The sequence below is a fragment of the Micromesistius poutassou genome (genome assembly GCF_964030765.1).
Source record: "Micromesistius poutassou genome assembly, chromosome: 1".
Taxonomy (NCBI): Eukaryota; Metazoa; Chordata; class Actinopteri; order Gadiformes; family Gadidae; genus Micromesistius; species Micromesistius poutassou.
In genome coordinates, this window is record NC_140271.1 from 8,251,431 (window position 1) to 8,268,990 (window position 17,560).

The following is a 17,560-nucleotide window of genomic DNA, read 5'->3' on the forward strand; positions in this document are numbered from 1 at the left end:
ACAGTTAGATTGACATGATTTGATATTAGACTCCTGTAATTGTATCACTACCCTCTGCTGGTCATTTAAAGCCGTGTCTGTAACAAAATCTTTGTCAAGGTAAAGGGAATATATCCGTATGGTGCTGTTTACAGTCGTCCATATCATTAAGAAATTATATATTGTCGAAAATGAACCAGAAATTGTAGTATATCATTTATGGTTATGTGACTTATTATCCGTCATTATCCAACTTATGAGGACTTGCTTTGAGTATAACCGTTACTTTGCTGACCACTCGATTTTGACAACTTGATTTTGACCAATCAGGGCATCTCTTCCCTGCTTTGTTGGAGAGAATAATTGATATGGCCTCTACACCATATATGGGATGTCGTTTGTAAACTTTTGCTTCTCAGAAACGTCTTTGACTTTTTCCAGATTTAGCAACTAAACATCTCTCCAAAATGCACAGCAATTTCCATGTCACTTTTCACATACAGTATATCAAATTAGAATATGTTAAATCGAAATCTAAAATCGATTCAACAGATATGCTAATTAGGATAGGATATAAAGATTTAATTTATATGTACGATTTATCTCCAGATTAAGCATTTAGATTTAGGATTTAAATTAAGTTAATTTATTTCGATTTATTCTAGTCTATCAACTTGCCCTTTTCCACCATGTGTGGTGGAAAAACAAACCAAACACTCAGGGATTGACACTAACCATGGCCCTAGCTTGTCACCATGGAAACCATAACACTAGAGATGCTGGTGGTGTTGGCCTTAACCATGACATTTTACACATTTGCCACAGGGAAACATGTCAACTTCTATTGTTACTGTCTGGCAGTGCGGTTTGCACCCATTGTAGACGTTACGTCTACTGTAGGCTTTGCACACACACATTTGATAAAAAAAATACTAGGTGTTTGTTTACGTGGAGGTGAGACTGGTAGGTGATCTCTGCAGCTATGTCTTGCACACTATCCTCCTGTCTCAATTCCAAAAAAGAGATTGCCTACAGTTTTACCAAGCCATGGAACATGGTTTATGTGATGGATCAAAAAGAAACACTTGAGCCACTTAGACATTTACTTTTTTTAATCAGACATGTTATCTGTATTGGTACAACACCTGGCTGAGTTATGATCGATGGTTAAGATCTTGGCAATGAAACGTGGGGGAGGAAGAAGGGTGTTAAGAGTGTGCATTTTGGTGTACAACGAATTACCGCATCTCAATTAGGGAAACTGCAGATACACAATGAGAGACGGGGTGAAAATAGATTCATGTTTATGTTAGTTCTGCAGTGCTTAAAACAGTTACACCATACCTCCATTTTTGTTAAGTCCGAACGATACAATATTATTATGTATACATATTGGACTAAGCGGTTAGTCGTTTTATCTAAGCCTATTAGGACTATACAATTCCTGAATCAACAAGCAAGCATTTCATAAGGCAAACAAATTAACCAAGAGGAGAACATTAGGACAATTATCCCCCCAAAAAAGGAAGACCAATTAAATTGTTGTTTAAAAGAGATGAGAGTTGTCGACAAGCTATATGGGTAGGAGACTACAGTGGAAAAGTGATTATAGACAAGCACTTTTTTTTTCAAATCTCAACCCCATAATATAATGGCCATAAATCTGTGCGGTATTGTTAACTGTCAAGGAATATGACCACTAAGCCACTCCCTCAACCTCCATCCTTGGTCTCACAAATACATCTGTACAAAAAGAACAAACAACCAACCACTCAATGCCATTTGAAGAAAACATGGAGCCTCTGTACTCTTCCAAAAGAACCCTACAAAATAATAAGCAGGTCCCGGTGGGATCCTGGGGCCAGTGAACAGTCTTCAGGGTCCTGCCCAGAAGATCTGGTAGGTTTCAGTGCAAACTCCTCCTCCTCTAACATTTGACCATACACTTAAACGATGTGTTTTCACTCAACCACCATTACTTTTGTTTCATCCTATTTTAGTGATACACCCTTTCGATTTTTGAGAAATACTTTCAGGAACAGTCCCCCTCTTTTAGTATGGTAGTCTTTTCAGAAAATTTGAGGAAAAAAAACAAACTTTTCTGACTTCATTGTGCATTAAAGGTGAACATAAAAAGATTAACACTTCCTGGCTTTTTTTTTTTAAATGCTGTAAATGTATGATCACAGAAATCACACCATACAAAGTTCCCTAACACACACACATACACACGCATACACACCTTGATCAGGTACTGATTAATAAGCTACAGACACTAAAGTCATTGTTATTCAACACACAAAGCAACATTTAATAACCAACCGGAAATGGAATGGAATAAGTTCAACTCAAAAAGGAAATTAAACGTGTGAAGCCGGCTGGGATTAGAACACTGCACTAAAGAGACCGGACTCTCATGCTGTTAGAACACAGATGGACTGATCGGAGACATGCATCAGTTTGAGTCTTTTTTTTTTTTGTGTATGTTAAGCTGTTAGCAACTACGGTCGGGGAGGCAAGAAGAGTTGATTGGATGACATGGTTCCTTTTCGTTGAGGGTTCCTCACTTCCCCTCAAGATGCGAGCGATCAAAGCAGACAACACTTGAATCACCAAAATGACTGATCCTACCTCTTTTCCATTTGTCAATACATCCCCTCGTCAACTCAATCACCCCCCCCACCACTTGAAGGTTACCACGACAATATCTGAGGTCAATCATACGTCTCGTAATGTTTGCCATAGTTAAACTCTGCCGTGCTTGGCACTTAAAAAAAAGAAATGGTCAGGAAACCATGTCAAATTGAAGCTTCTCAGTTCTCCCAAAACGTTACTCTGCTGACAGTTGGGTTTCCTGTCTACTTGTGCTGTGGGCGCTGCCTCATCAGTGGATGCTTGCGGTATGGTCTGCGTTCCAATCCCAGCTCTAGGGCAGTCTCCATGGTGATGAGAGGCGTTCAATTCCCAAAGACTCCCTGCAAGATTTTCATTATAAAACCGCACACTGGTTCCCTGTAATATAGTCCAGCATTATGGTCAAGGCAAGATCATTAAAAGAATACAGGGAGTTTTGTTTTGCTCCCAATGCAACACATTCCCATTGGCTGCGGTGTCCCTGCAGATCCATTCCATTACTAGAAGTCTGAGAGATGATCCGCCATGACATCATCAACCCTGCCATGGTGACGTCAGCAGAAGAGTCCTCTTCTCTGCAGTACCCGACTAGTACCTGGTACCCCTCCTCGTGAATGGTGCAGTATAAGTAGTGTACATGTCTTACACATGAGAGGGGTCTACACCTTCACAGTTAACGTGGTCCCTGGCCCTTTTCGCCCCTCTTACTCCGAAACCTACTGGGTCAATCTTTGTTGCAAGTCTGTTGGAACAGATTCTTTGTCGGTGTAAGATTATCCAAATAATTTTTTCCCCCATCCGTGGACACATATTTTTTTAATACCAGTCAAAGGCCGAAAAGAATTTGCCCTTCAAGTGGATTAAAATGAGGCAGTGGCTGCCATCAGTGTGCCGACCAATCTGCAGAAGATATGCAGGAATAATACGCCTGGTGCTGGCGAAGCACAAACAGCCTGAAGCTGACTGGAGGTTTTGACTAAAGCAGGTGGGCCGTTTTGATTTTAACTCACAAGGACACTTCATAACTGAGGACAAGGCAGGGTGCACATGTGATTTGATTGAACAACTGAGATTCCAGGGACTTTTACAGTTGTGTTCTTTTCTTTTTTTTAAACAGTACTGCTGAGTTAAAATGAAGAAAAGGGCCCTTACAAGTCTCTAGCTCCCCAGTAGGCTCTGCACAATTCTTGGCATGCAAGGTCCTGCCATTGACCGTGGAGTGTTACTATGGAGATGGTTGGTCATTCTCCATGGCAAGGGGATTGCAACAAGCCCCCTGACGAGCATTGAATGGGCGAGCCAGCCAGCAAAAAGCTGTTTAAGTTGTGGTGTGTATGGGAGTCAGCGTCATCCCGCTGACTTCACTGAAACTGCCCCCCGTACCCGCTTGTGTTGATGTGTCTCTTGTGAAGGAATGGTGGCAGCATGCCTCAGATACAGTGTCATTCAAGGGAAATGTTTATGTTTGCGTGTGTGCGTGTGTCTCTGTAGCATTCAGTGTTATGTTTGCCTTTGCATGTTGTGTTGTGGCTGTGCAGGTCTCTGGAACTGTTGCATGTATTCGGTTGGCATGCATAACTCTCATATGCAAGTGTGTGTGCTTGTCTGCATCCGCCAGGGTATGAAATGTAGTGTTTGTTTGTGAGTGCGTGCATAAAAGCCAGGTAAAGGCCTGATGTCCGGGTCCTTCTGGGTTCACCTTCCAACTGGAGGCAGTGGGGGTGCTCCTCTCATTATCGGAACTTCAAAACATACAAACAAATGAAGGACTACATTAAATGACACAATGGCATTATCTATAAGTGTGTGTGTGTGTGTGTGTGTGTGTGTGTGTGTGTGTGTGTGTGTGTGTGTGTGTGTGTGTGTGTGTGTGTGTGTGTGTGTGTGTGTGTGTGTGTGTGTGTGTGTGTGTGTGTGTGTGTGTGTACCTCTGTTGGCCTTGCTGGGGTAGATTTTAGTAAAGTGCCTGTATTCCTCGGGAGCAGGGAAGTCGTCAAGTGAATGGAAGGAATACTTTGATTCGAAATCATCTGTTTTGAGAGAAAAGCAGACACACACACAGACACACACACACAGACACACACAATAATTATTCCCAATTATGCTCACCGTACTTTAAACTAATTGATGAACTACCCTGTGAACACGTCAAGGTAACGTACATTAAGGAAGAGGCTTGAGGGGTTGAAGAGGTGTGAAATGGTAGAGATTCAAAACCAAATGGGTCATGGGAAAAAATATTCTAAAACAAAAGAAGAGACAGAGAGGGACAAGGCCAACGCACTCACCGACGAAGGAGCGCGGGACGGAGGAGGAGGAGGAGGAGGAGGAGTGTCCGTTGCGGATGGGAGGGGGAGGCGGGGGAGGTCCAGCAGGAGTGCGGGATGGGGGAGGAGGGGGCTTCCCCCGGGTAGGGGGGTCAGAGGACAGGGAGGGGCTACCGTGTGTCCTGTAGGGAGGGGGAGGCGGGGCCTCTCTGCTGCCGGTCCTCAAGGAAGCCTGGCCAGGAACCGGGGGTGGTGGTGCTGAGAGAGTGTGAGAGAGAGAGAGAGAGAGCGAGAGCGCGAGCAAGAGAGCGAGAGATTGATTAATGTTACCACGGGCAGTGATGTGCAAGATTGGCTAAGAATTTATATGAAAAAGCTATAATAAGCTATAAGGGATAACCCGAACAAAAAATAACCTGATCAGTGTCAAGTCATCTGGATCGATTAGCATTTGTTACTAGTCATGTATGAAATGCTTTTAACCAAAGACACTTAAAATACATATCATGTTATTAAGGAGCCGCTTGGGCATTGTGCTCAAGGACACCAACAGGTGAACTACGACATTGCGACATTGGTTGTTTGAACCCAGAACATTTCCCCCCCTACCTGTGGCTCTGCCTGGTGGCTCTCTGACCGGTAGGTGAGGCCTGGTGCCTCCCTGCTGGGAAGGGGTGGGAGAGGCAGGAGGAGGTGGAGGCGCGGGGCCTCTGGTGGGGGTGTGGCCCCCCGGGGAGGGAGCCTGCCTCTTGTTGCCGAGGGAATTGTGTCGCTGGGGCAGATCCGGCGCAGTCTCGAGCCCTGCGGCCCCGGACGGCCCGTTGGCGAGCCGGTAATGAGGCAGCGGAGGGGCCAGAGAGGAGTAGGAACCTCCGGAGTTTCCGCCAGAGGTCGGGGGCCGCCTGCTGTTGCCAGGCGACGGCGGCGGCTTGGCGGGTAAGGGCGGCGTGTTGTTCGGGGTGGGGGGCAGTGGTTTCTCCCTGTTGTACGAGGAGGAGGGAGGGGAGGGTGCGTTACCGCGCCGACAGATTGGGGGAGGAGGAGGGGGAGGAGCAGAGGAGGAGTGCTTCATGCTGGCGGAGGGGGAGGTGGCCGCCGAGGAGGGGGAGGAGCAGGGGGCGGAGGGGGAGGAGGAGGAGGCAAGGTTGGGGAGCGACGGGCGATGGGCGCGGCCCGGCTCCGTGGGCGACATGGCCTGCGGGGAGGGGCTCTCTGCTGCGTCATCGGGGCGATGGCTGGGGGGCCTGGGGGCGGCGCCGCGGGTGGTGGGGGAGCGACCAGAAGAACCGTCTGAGGAGCAAAAACGAAACGCTTGCACTTACGCTCTCCAGACATCGTCCCCCTCCCAAGTTCATCAACCGATCGCCGACGGTGAGCGACTTACCACCGACTGGCCGAAGTTTAGGAACCCCGCCCTGGAACAGCCCTCCTATTGGTGGAACAGAGCCCGATGGGCTTCCTGCTCCACTCATACCGGCGCCCCCGATTCCAGAACCGCCTCCTTTCGGTTCTAGAAAGAAGGATTCACACAGTGAGCGGAACGCTTAGCATGTTTCAACAGCACACTATCGTTAAAGGTTGTATCTGTACGATTTTAACATTGGCAAGGCTTTCCACTTTTTGATCAAATAATAAAAACATGTGTTTACAACTGTACTCGTCTGTTTGTTTTACAAACGTTATTTCAAGCTAACCACTTCATTTTGTTTTATTAAAAAAATGTGAAAATCATAACACGATGCAACCTTTAAGCATGACTAGCAAACTAGCACTACCAACATCTCACTACCATTGTACGAATGTTTCTATGAAGGAGGTTTTTTTTGTGTTTAACATGGAGGTTAGGTGGAATGACGATGAAACAAGATGCAGTGAGACACGACAGTAGAAGTGAGGTCATTGTTTACGGTGGCAGGCTGCTCCGCCGGGCGTCACGAGGACAGCGTGATATTCAACACACAAAACAGTGGGAGAGCATCAATTGACGTCAAGTTAAAGTTACATCACAGAGCGGTGCGGCAGTTCATTGGGAGGAAGAGGAAGAAGAGTTGAGATTTCAGCATTGATCAATTGAAAGTCATGTTTGGAAAATAACTGTATTCAAGTACGACAAGCTGACATTTAAACTTTACATTAACATTTCACGCAATGGTATTTATTAATATGAATGTTGTATGATGAGGGTTATAATCAAATTTACTTCAATGCATATATTTGTGTTTTGGTCAAATAAAAGTTTTTTGAAGACATTAATAGAAAAGTTATTTCAAATTATCAGTGGCATCATTTATGCCTCCACTCAACTTCTTCCCACCCACCATCATTCCTTCAAGCTCGCAGACAGAAACTAGCATGCCAAGTAACAATAGCTTATATGCATGATGCTCACAGCTTTGTTTTAGCCAGTTGTTTCATTAACAATATATGGACATACGTTTAACTAAATAAGTGCTGTGATTCTTAACTAGAACTACCCAGAACTCCATCCACAAATTTGACATGTATTATCGTATTAAGTTGACATCTGACCTAATTGTGGGAAAACAGAAAAAAAGGGCAAGCAACAAAATATAAAACTCAAGACTTAAAATGGCATAGACATATGAAGATTTGTAACAAGAGAATGACAAGTTATGAAGAATTTTAAAATAAGTATGTCATGAAGAGACAGTTAAAGTAAAGTGGAAGACTTACTCAACAAAAACATACAAAATGTGCATGAACCAGTGGTCGTATGGGGAAATGTTTATGTAAAAATGTTACTAAAAGTATGTGTAAATAAGGGTTTAAGCCTGAAGGAATTGGAATTTGGATGATTAGTTGATAATCCTTTGTTCAAATGTATTGATCACCAATGTGCATGGATACTGTTTTTTTTTTTTTACTGCAATTTTTTGCGGAAATTATTTTCTAATCTAACTTCTCTAGCTGAGGGGGCATCTGTTGGGGTGAGAGCAAACGGGCCGTTGACATTTGGACAATCCAGCAACTCAATTTACACTAGCTCATGTGTTGGGTGATCAATTCTTGATCTTATTGATCAAAAATGTTGAAAATGATTGAGGAAATTGCTTAGAATGTTCTTATATGATCATAAGATTTAAATAGGAAGAGCCTATGTGTCCATTATTTATTTCTTAACCAGTAAATTTATTTTGTGTAAATTAGAATTATGTAATATAGACTCATCCCCCTAAATCCAAAACAAACTAAAATTTAACTAATAATAATGATGGAAAGTAATTGACTTTAAATAACTTAAAATGACTGGCTACAATGTATTTATGTCTCTATTTTAGTAAAGGTGGGAGAGCTCTCAAATGATCACAGTCTCATCGTCAAAAATCATTTTCCTTGTCATTCTTTACATCATTTGCAATCAACTACGATGCAAATAACCGCTTGCCTCCCATAACGTGGCAGTAGTTCAGTATGTCAGCCATCGAGATGCCATTTTCGAAAAGGTCGAAATACTATCACCCGTAACTTTTAAAAACACTCCTTAGCTGCAATTTGGTAAATAGTCCCAAAAACAAAACTGGCTAAACACAGTTCCTTCACATCTTGCATGAAGCCTGCTGTTGAGAAAGAGCAACGAGTGTCCTTACGCTGGAGTGAAAACGAAGCGCTCCTATCGCCGGTCACCCTCTTCTGTTCGTCCGACAGTGACGCCTGCTGCGGCTGCTGTTTTTGTTGTAGGTTTAAGTATTGATATAACCTTATGTATGGGTGGTCTGTTGGTGCTGGTGTTTGGGACTTTGGTGTCTTTGGGCTCTTACTCTCTAGCTGCGGGGCACTGCGGTCGTCCACCACCGCCACCTTCCTCAGCCTGGTGCCAGTGCAGATGTCTGTGAGCAGGGCACCACGACCTTTGGCCTCCTCTCGGTTCAGCTTGGGAGGGGTCGTGTTGGCCTGGCGTGAATTTATGGATGATTAAAGTCAAGCGAAATAAAGAAGAGGGAGGACACGCGTTGCTATAGGTGCATATTCAGTTTTTATCCTCTTGCAAGTTTGCATTACACATACATTCTTAGAGGCCACAGAGGGAATCAAACCCTTAAGTCTAATTTATAGCCGCCATGTGTGAACTGCAAGCCGGTTTGAACCCAAAATGCCTGATCAATGACGTTGCACACCTTTCATACAGAGATTTGTCGCTTTTATCACATCTCGGAAATGTTTATGCTCCTCCAGCAGTTTAGGAAATGCTCGTCCACAATGTTACGGCAAAATGGCAGAGATAAACGCCATGGCCGTGCGTGGACCGGCCATTACACAAACCGCACATTACCAGACTATACATTTTGCTTTCCCCTGCCCATGTTAAATCAATTCTCTACAAAGTCAGCTAGACAGGATAGGACAATAATGCGTGTGGTATGTTACAATAGTGACGATACTGCCCAATACCTCTGATGACTTTTCTTTTTGTACGGTAACTGCCTCCTTTCATTGTGCTTTGCTTTCAACATGTAAGTCAGTTATGAAACCAGGATAAGTAAGTAACACTATAGTAATGGTCTGCCATCGATAAACAGCTACAACCCACCGCCTGGAGGTGTTAGTGGTATCCCAGCATCAAAATCATTAGAGGAACCAGATCAAGCATGTGTAAATAATGCTTTATTTACTTGCTATTTTTTTCATTGTATAACTGAAAGAGGGGAGGGGGGAGCTTACCTGGCTGAAGGTGGGGGGTGGCGGGGGACCCCCTGGAGGAGGAGGAGGAGGGGGAGGGATGGGCATTCTGCCTTTTAACTGTCAGTATTGTTACAATTTGTTACAATAAACACACACCTGGGTCACCCTGCAACACACACAGACAAACAAGATGGAATTTCTGTTTAATGATTGCAACATGTTATCTAAACAATGATTGATCCATCATTCAGCTTTTGAGACGATTATATTATTATTATTATTATTATTATAAATAAAATTAACAATAGATTTAGTACATGTTCTTTAAAGTAATTAACTGCAACGGGCTCTAAAATGCAACTAACCAAAAAACAAATATGCATGGTTCTACCTCGAAGTACAGTATGTAACGGTTTATAAATACATTTATGAATAGAAACCTAATGTAATAACCGACGATTAAGGTTCCATACTGAATCGGATATCAAAGATAGCATCAATAACAGCCTCACACACATTAAATAATGGCCTGTTTTCCACCACTGCTGCTTGGCTAGCTTGCCAATCGAAATTACTTGCATAGTTTAAATGCAAGCGAATTTTATGTTATTCCATTTAATTCATTTTCTTTCACCGTTTAATAGAATAACATACGTAGGACTCGGTGATAATGACAATGTCATCATAGTGTTAAAAAGAGAACATCATAGTTAGCTAAGTGGCTAACCTGCAGGCTAGTTTTAGCATCCCGTGCCAAGGCTTGCAAGCTCATCACCAAAACATGTCTACACCAACCATACCTGTCAAATGTATTGCTCCATTCGTTGCACCTTTAGGATTTAAACTCATATCTGTTCCCGTCCAATTTGTCTCTAACCTTTATAAGGGAAAAATTGCGATGCATTTTGCAGAAAAATAGGTGTATAGTTGTTGAAGCAAATCCCTGTATATTGCGCTTAGCCACACGCACGAATGAATGTGAGCGGAAATGCACTGCTGTGTGTGTTGTGCATATATGATCGACATCCCATAAATCAGGGGGGGAAACATGTAGATAGATGTTTTATTCATATTTAATAATGTACGTTGTATTTAATAGACGTAAGAACAATTATTTGTCTTCGTTGAATATACTTTATTCTCTGAAATTCCAAGAACAGAAAGCGGGTATGTGAATGGCTAATGCTTGGTCGGAAGTGACGCACCACTCTCTGCAAACCAATCAAAGCACGAGTTGCCCCGCCGATATTTGAAAATACAAATGGCGACTGTTCAATCGTAAGTCAGTATACACTCTATTATTAAACAAACATAGTATATCAACGATATTAACAATGACAAGTGGTTAAAGCTTAGTTCAATACTTCATATTTGTGTTAGGTTTCTAAGAGTGTGGCAGGGATGTAGACAGTAAAGTTTGGTTTAGCTATAGAGGCTAACCATTAATAGCTACTATGAGTATTTTAATGTCGAATTGTAAGATGGTTTAGTGAAGTGGGCAATCGTTTCATGGCTTTAAACAATGGCTTCGAACGTAGTGGTTTCAGTGGTTTCCTTATTTCTGCTAATTATTGTGTATTGACAATTCTTTCTCTGAACGATTCCATCCGTGTGAACAGTTTGGGGGACACTTGGGCTACTGCGATTCTAAAACTGTCAAATTACACCTGTTTGTATTAGTATCTTTATCTATTATTTTGACGGTGCGTGTTGTGTTTGTGGAGCTTCTATTGTCGGCATAGCCGTATGTACTGTATACCTGTAATTAAAGTAGTATTGAGATCAATTCAACCTTAGTGCACGATTAATCGTGTATATATAAATACATAAACATCAAGTTGTCTATTATTAATGTTAATGCATTCCCATAAGAGCAATCTGCAGAAGCCACGCTTATGTTTGAGCCTAATGTTTAATGTTTTATTCAGAACTACATTTACAGCCCAAATGGATGCCTTAAGAAGAGATGATCCATTGACCAAATCCATCTTGCTCCTTCCTCTGGTTGTTTAACACAAAATCTATCCTTATATTTATTAAAGGGTTCTGGAGAGATGTGACCCGGCACTCTTGGACCTCTATGGGGACCCGGAGCAGTCTGAATATGTGGAGGCAGACAGGATGCTCCTATACCTGATCGTATGTTTACAAAGTATACTTACTTGTCATGGTTTATGGAGATCTCAATCTTGTCAAGTGTACATCACTTACTTTCAGTTTTCCAATTTTGTGATTGGTGGATTGGTTGATGATTTCACGGTTCCTATTTGTGTGGAAAATAAACATGTCAATGTTGTGTATTCAATGTCTCTTTTTTGTGTGTGTATGTGTAGGACAGCCGTCGCATCCAGAAGGTTCTATGGAGACAGATGTCAGTCTTGGACTCCATGATGTCCCAGCTGGAGGGGTTAGACTCTTCACAGCAGCTACTGACACAGTCTTGCCCACCCAACCCTGGTAGGCTGACCTCTCCCCTTTCTTTCTTCCTCTCACATTTAAAGGCCTCTTCTTATACATCAAATCAAAAATGTTTCACACAGTTTTCCTTTTTTCAAAGCAGTATGCTTGGAGGCAGTTCCATGGTTTCATTGTTATCTTTGTTCTTTTTGAATCATGTCTCTAAAAAGGTTCTAAAAGTGATGGGACACGATAGCTGTATATTTTGGAGATCTTACCCACAATCAGACTAGTTGTTTAGTTTCAAATTCATCAATGTAGGTCCATAAGGGGAGCTGCAGGGTTTGGCTTTTCCATCAGCTGTTTCCAATGACTTGCATAGTTACAGGAGCCTAGCTCGTTATTATGTACGGTTATTCCAGTTTTAATCAATTTCCAAAAATGTCCAATGCGTTCCAAATAGTTGGTTATTAAAAAAACGAGTGTCAGATGCAACCCAATAACATTGTCGTTTTATCTATAAAGATAAAGATAATTTGGCACTATTTACAATGCTGTGATTATTAGGCTACCTGTAAGGCTTCTTACTGGGTAGTCTGCGCATAGCATTAACTGCAAAGATAGCCTAAGAATCACAGCGTGAAATATATAGATAGATAGATATAGATATCCCCCATAATGCCCCTCTGTTTGTGTTTGAAGACGGAAAGGCGCGTTCCAGATGGAAGGCCCTGAAGGCAGAGACCAGACTGGGGGTAGAGGAGATGGATGTCCTGATTGGTGGTTTGCAGACGAGAGCAGAGCAGATCGTCAGCAAGCGACTCAGACTCGTGCAACTAGTCAAGGAGCTGAAGGAGAAGGTGAACATGCACTTGAACTAGGGCTGCAATGATCTGTCAATAAATTAATCATATATCATTTTGATATAACTTTGACTGTAATTTATCATGTCCAAATTATAAACAATTGCTGATTAATGTTGCAGTTCAGTTCAAATACTTGGTTCTTTGGTTCTTTATAACTCAACAGAAGCAGCAAAGCAAAAAGCTGGAGATGGTGCTACAGAAATCACACAATGCATTGCATGTGTGTGACAGTCAACTGGCAAGTCTGAAGGCTGAGTCCGAGGCATCTGTCAACTGTCTCGACAAATGGCAAAAAGTAGCAGAAGAGTGAGTGATGAAATGAATGAATAAGAGAATGGCCAGGGTCACACTGAAGACAAATAATTATTTGAAAATTATAATCAAAGCCTTCCTGTTTCTCAACCCCAATTAAGAATTAGTAATTAGTCATTTTGCTGCTTAATGTTTCCTTTTTGTTTGGCTGCCAATTTGAAATATATATATTTCCTGACGCTAAATGACAACCAAATAACAACATATGGTTATTATTTACTACTGTATGTATTTTAGCATCTATATTTTATATCTTATGTGAGTGTTTGCTAATTCATTTGAAACATCCACCAGGCTCCGAGGTTACGTGTCGGCCACACAGGATGTTATGCAGACCAAGTTGCTGCAGATCAACCAATCAGAGCTGGTTGTGGAACAGAGGCCCCTCCTCGCTGGAGGCCAGGTCTCCAATGAGCTGTTGCCTTTGAGGCTGTCAGTCACCTGGTGCCCTGATGACAGATTCAAATTGCAGGTTAATGGATGTGTGAAAGACAAAATGTTTAATCATTAGAAAAAGTTAATCATGGCTTTGATGTCAAATCCTTGGATCAGTACTCCTTCCGTCTGTGTCCTGGACCACAGCAGGTAGCTTATGAAAATAAGAGCATTGTTTGGGTAACGGTCTCAATCTCTTTGCAGGTGAACCAGGGTAAGGCTGGTCTGGAAGAGAACTGCATGAAGGGTCGTTTGTCTGAGCTGCGCTCCGCCCTGCTGGAGGTGATGCAGAGCTACACCAGCCAAGGGGACATGCTGGGCGAGATACAGACTCTGCACAGCAGGTAACGCACACACATAAGTAGACATGCTAAATACATGTCCGGCAAATAAACCATCACGGATCACCTACTAATGAACAAATGTTTTTGCCAATATAAATGTCACAAGCACGTATCTATACAATTTTATATTTGCCTACATTCCATCTAAACGTTAGGAAATAATTTAGATCTTTTATTGCCTATTGTGCAGTGTTTTGTGTATTGTCATGGAATTAAGATTTTGACCTATAATTTTATGCTTATGAAAGCATAAAATAAATGCTTCTTAGGATAAAAAAAAAAAATATATATATATATCAGTGGCGGCTGGTGGTTTTTAAAGTGAGGGAGGAAGGACTGCGCACTTGGTTGCCATTGGCCTGCTTGCACTGTTAGTGGCATATGGTGGCAAAAGTATGTGAGAATCAAGTTGTTTCAGGGTGTTTTGGTGAACTACAAAATAGAAGGGAGGGATAATTATGTGAATAAAATGTATACAAATCTACCAGTGGCAGCATTGTACTTTGAAAGCTGGTGGGCAGCATGTCTTGGACTACAAGGGCAGAAGGAAAGGATGCAAAGCCAATTAGTCAAATCAGGCCTACTCTTGATTTGTAAAACTAAATAAAAAAATCATTGGGCCTATTTTTGCCCTCAATGACTGAAGCTATTGGTTGTAATTTGGCTGTGTTGTTTATTTAAATGTTTATTTTCAGCTATAATTGTTTTAAGAAAAAAAGAAGACAAGACCAAAAGTGATGCCATTTAAAATGCATCATGCTCTGAATCATTCACTAACATCCTTTCCACAATATTAAATAGAACGGTCAGAGTAACAAACAATTAAAAGAACAACAAGAACATAATTTCACAACTATTGACATGGGCTGTAACATTGTTTGAGGCAAATGTGGATGTTAATGGATGTCTCGGAATGTTGGTCATGGTGTTAAGCCAAATAATATTGAGGGACTTCATTTTCACTTCATCATTCTGTGGGCAAAACCTTTCAAAATCAAAGTAAAAATGAGTGTGCGTTAATGCGTCAATTTTTATTAATCGTGTTAAAATAAGATTGCGTTAACTTGCCCAGTCCTAAATAGTGTGTAATATATATATATATATATCATGAATTTTAATTGTTTGACAGCACTAATGAGATGGTTGGGAAGAATATTGTTAGGGTTTTATAGGGTGTAAACAGAATTTAAGATAAGCCCAAAAGGCACCAAACAAAGAGGAACTTAAAACCAAAAGCCAGCCTTAAAACCAAAAGCCAGCATGCGAGCAGAGAGGGACGACCCTCTCAGCTCTGCCCCACTGGCTCCCTGCACAGATAGTGCAGGGAGCACAGATAAGGTCGTCCCACACGACATAGCTTTTTTGAATTACCACATGCATAGTAATGCATGCTTCCTCATGTATGAGTATATTGTGCCATGTATCAATACTGTGTAAAACTTGATTATCCATGTATTTCTCTGTAGTTTTGCCATAGACTGGCGGCCGGCCCAGAAGCTGTTGGTGTACCTGAAGTCGGCCTCCGTGGTGTGTTCCCTGGAGGTGGAGGAGGGATACCCCAGCACGGGACATGCGCGCCTGGGCTCCATACGCAGAGACGCACAGCGCATTGACACCTCCATGCTGCAGGTACCCTTCAATACACTTACACCCCTGGAGTCTGTTTCTCCTCAGTAACAAGCTAGATACAACTGAATAACCACCCATGTTGTGAATATTATGTATATTTAACTTTATTTTACACTTTACCAGAAATATGGTGCCAAGTAATTTCTTGAACTATAATTATTATTTATAAGTAATTTTGAATTGCGGATATTATTTCAAATAAATGTGTTCTTGAATAATGGTCTTTTCTGTCTGTCTTTCAGCCTCCTAAAGAAAATATGAGCCTTACAGAGTGGCTGGTTTTCCTCTCCACTAGTCCCCTTGTCTGAAGACAATGCTCTGTTTCTCTATTTCTTAAAAGTTTTTTACCTGACCTGTCAACACTTTTGTACTGTAATCTCTTTGCATTGATTCATCTCTTCCTCTCCTTCTTGACTACATTCTTCCTGTTAATAATTGTTGTATCTTCCCTGTGGTATTTATCACCTGTTTTTTTTTTGAGGTTGGAGTTACTTTATTTTTCCACATGGTAGCGTTTCCCACTAGCATCTTGTCATTTGGTGATCACTTATGAAGTGATGTGGAAGTTTTCTACTTAAAAATTAAATTGTATAAATAAAAATGTAAACTTTTTCCCATCTGATGGCGCATTATTATTATATTTCACTGTGTTGTTAATGTCTTTGTGATTGTTTTGATAAAAATATTTTATTTCTGTACAATTGTCTAAACCAAACTACGTAATTAACGTATCTGTATCCTGCAGTACTATTTTTACACCACTAGAGGGAGCGATTACATCGTCAGTGTTGAGCCGTCCCTCTGGGACTCCGGACAGCCTTCTCCCTTGCGACAGATGTGACAACGCAAACAAGCGTCGTACAGCTGTTTGGGGGGCACATCCTCATTAGACAATTACGTCACCTCTACGTTTTACACTAGGCTGGATATATCCTAAACATATGGGTATGGTTTGGTTTTTAGCAGGACACATCAGGTTTAAAACCATTCACACTTGTTTTATTTTTTATACCAAATGTCCAGATATGACTGAAGAACCAATTATGCTGACGACATAGTAGGGGGTTAAAGTAGCTGTGTCTGCATAATATATATATATATATATATATATATATATATTAGTCCCACACACATTGTGACAAGTGAGGGAATAGATGTAGAACCTAGAGAGTTGAGAAAAACCTATAAATGTATTCAATAATTGAATATCACAACAGTCAAACACATTAAACACAAATATATTTATAAAAACACCCAAAAAGGTTTATGGATAGGGGGGTTAGAATTGTTTCTTTAGATGGTAATATATTTATATATGCTTCTGATATCATCTCCTTCCCGCTTTCCCTGCCCATTCCCAACGACGACATGGATTGGTCGGTTGAGTTGGTACGGTTTCTGAAACTAAGATTCAACCGACCAATGAGCGCAGAGGAAGAATGTTATTTATTACGCGGCGGTAATTTGACCTCAATCTGTTTCGTGAGAGTCGCAAATCGTCCTTCTCACACTGTCAGGCTCTCTTATTATCACTGCTGCTCGCGACTTTCTCCCATCTCACTGTCGCAGGTATTTTTAAGTTAGCCCTGACGAATACAGAGCGGTTGATTATCACAGCAGCTGTCATCGAAACTGCTAAGGGAGAAGTATTTCTGAGAAATACTGATGTTTACAACGATGACTGTAATCTACAAACCACTCCAGCAAGCAGATCTCTAAACACCAACTTACAGCTCAACATTGAACATACAAATAATGTTAAACCTTTAAGAATCAGACTATAAAGAACAAAAGGTAAGCAAGCAAAAGTATGATTTAGAAGAGGACTGTCTGACCAACACACCTATACTCAGTTTGAGATATAAATGTAATGAGTGCACGTGCACCCGATTGAATGAATCAGCCTTATCTTTATTCTAGATGTTACATCATGTCCAGCCTCAACAAGGAACATAACGGTTAGCCTAACTCCACTCCTTTAAACCCTTTCCCGGCCCATACATTCACCTTCTCTGACCTCATCCTGTGGCCTTTAGAATGTTTTGATTGAAACTAC

The 17,560-nt window shown here is 41.6% G+C and overlaps 2 protein-coding genes across 2 annotated transcripts; one reads left to right on the forward strand and one right to left on the reverse strand.

The window, feature by feature from the left end:
* Window positions 1–1,119: 1,119 nt before the first annotated feature.
* LOC311384977 (WAS/WASL-interacting protein family member 2-like) lies at window positions 1,120–10,469 on the reverse strand. The gene is made up of 8 exons (XM_084488699.1): window positions 10,322–10,469; window positions 9,561–9,687; window positions 8,660–8,792; window positions 6,265–6,390; window positions 5,490–6,170; window positions 4,902–5,138; window positions 4,542–4,643; window positions 1,120–4,355 (listed from the first exon to the last, which is right to left on the reverse strand). The coding sequence occupies exons 2-8, from the start codon at window positions 9,624–9,626 to the stop codon at window positions 4,309–4,311; spliced, it is 1,392 nt and encodes a 463-aa protein (XP_084344825.1). The 5' UTR covers window positions 9,627–9,687; window positions 10,322–10,469; the 3' UTR covers window positions 1,120–4,308.
* Window positions 10,470–10,770: 301 nt separating this feature from the next.
* Window positions 10,771–16,014, forward strand: LOC311409110 (uncharacterized protein). The gene is made up of 9 exons (XM_084488867.1): window positions 10,771–10,799; window positions 11,564–11,660; window positions 11,855–11,978; window positions 12,621–12,778; window positions 12,948–13,090; window positions 13,391–13,568; window positions 13,736–13,875; window positions 15,342–15,504; window positions 15,747–16,014. The coding sequence occupies exons 1-9, from the start codon at window positions 10,783–10,785 to the stop codon at window positions 15,810–15,812; spliced, it is 1,086 nt and encodes a 361-aa protein (XP_084344993.1). The 5' UTR covers window positions 10,771–10,782; the 3' UTR covers window positions 15,813–16,014.
* Window positions 16,015–17,560: the final 1,546 nt, after the last annotated feature.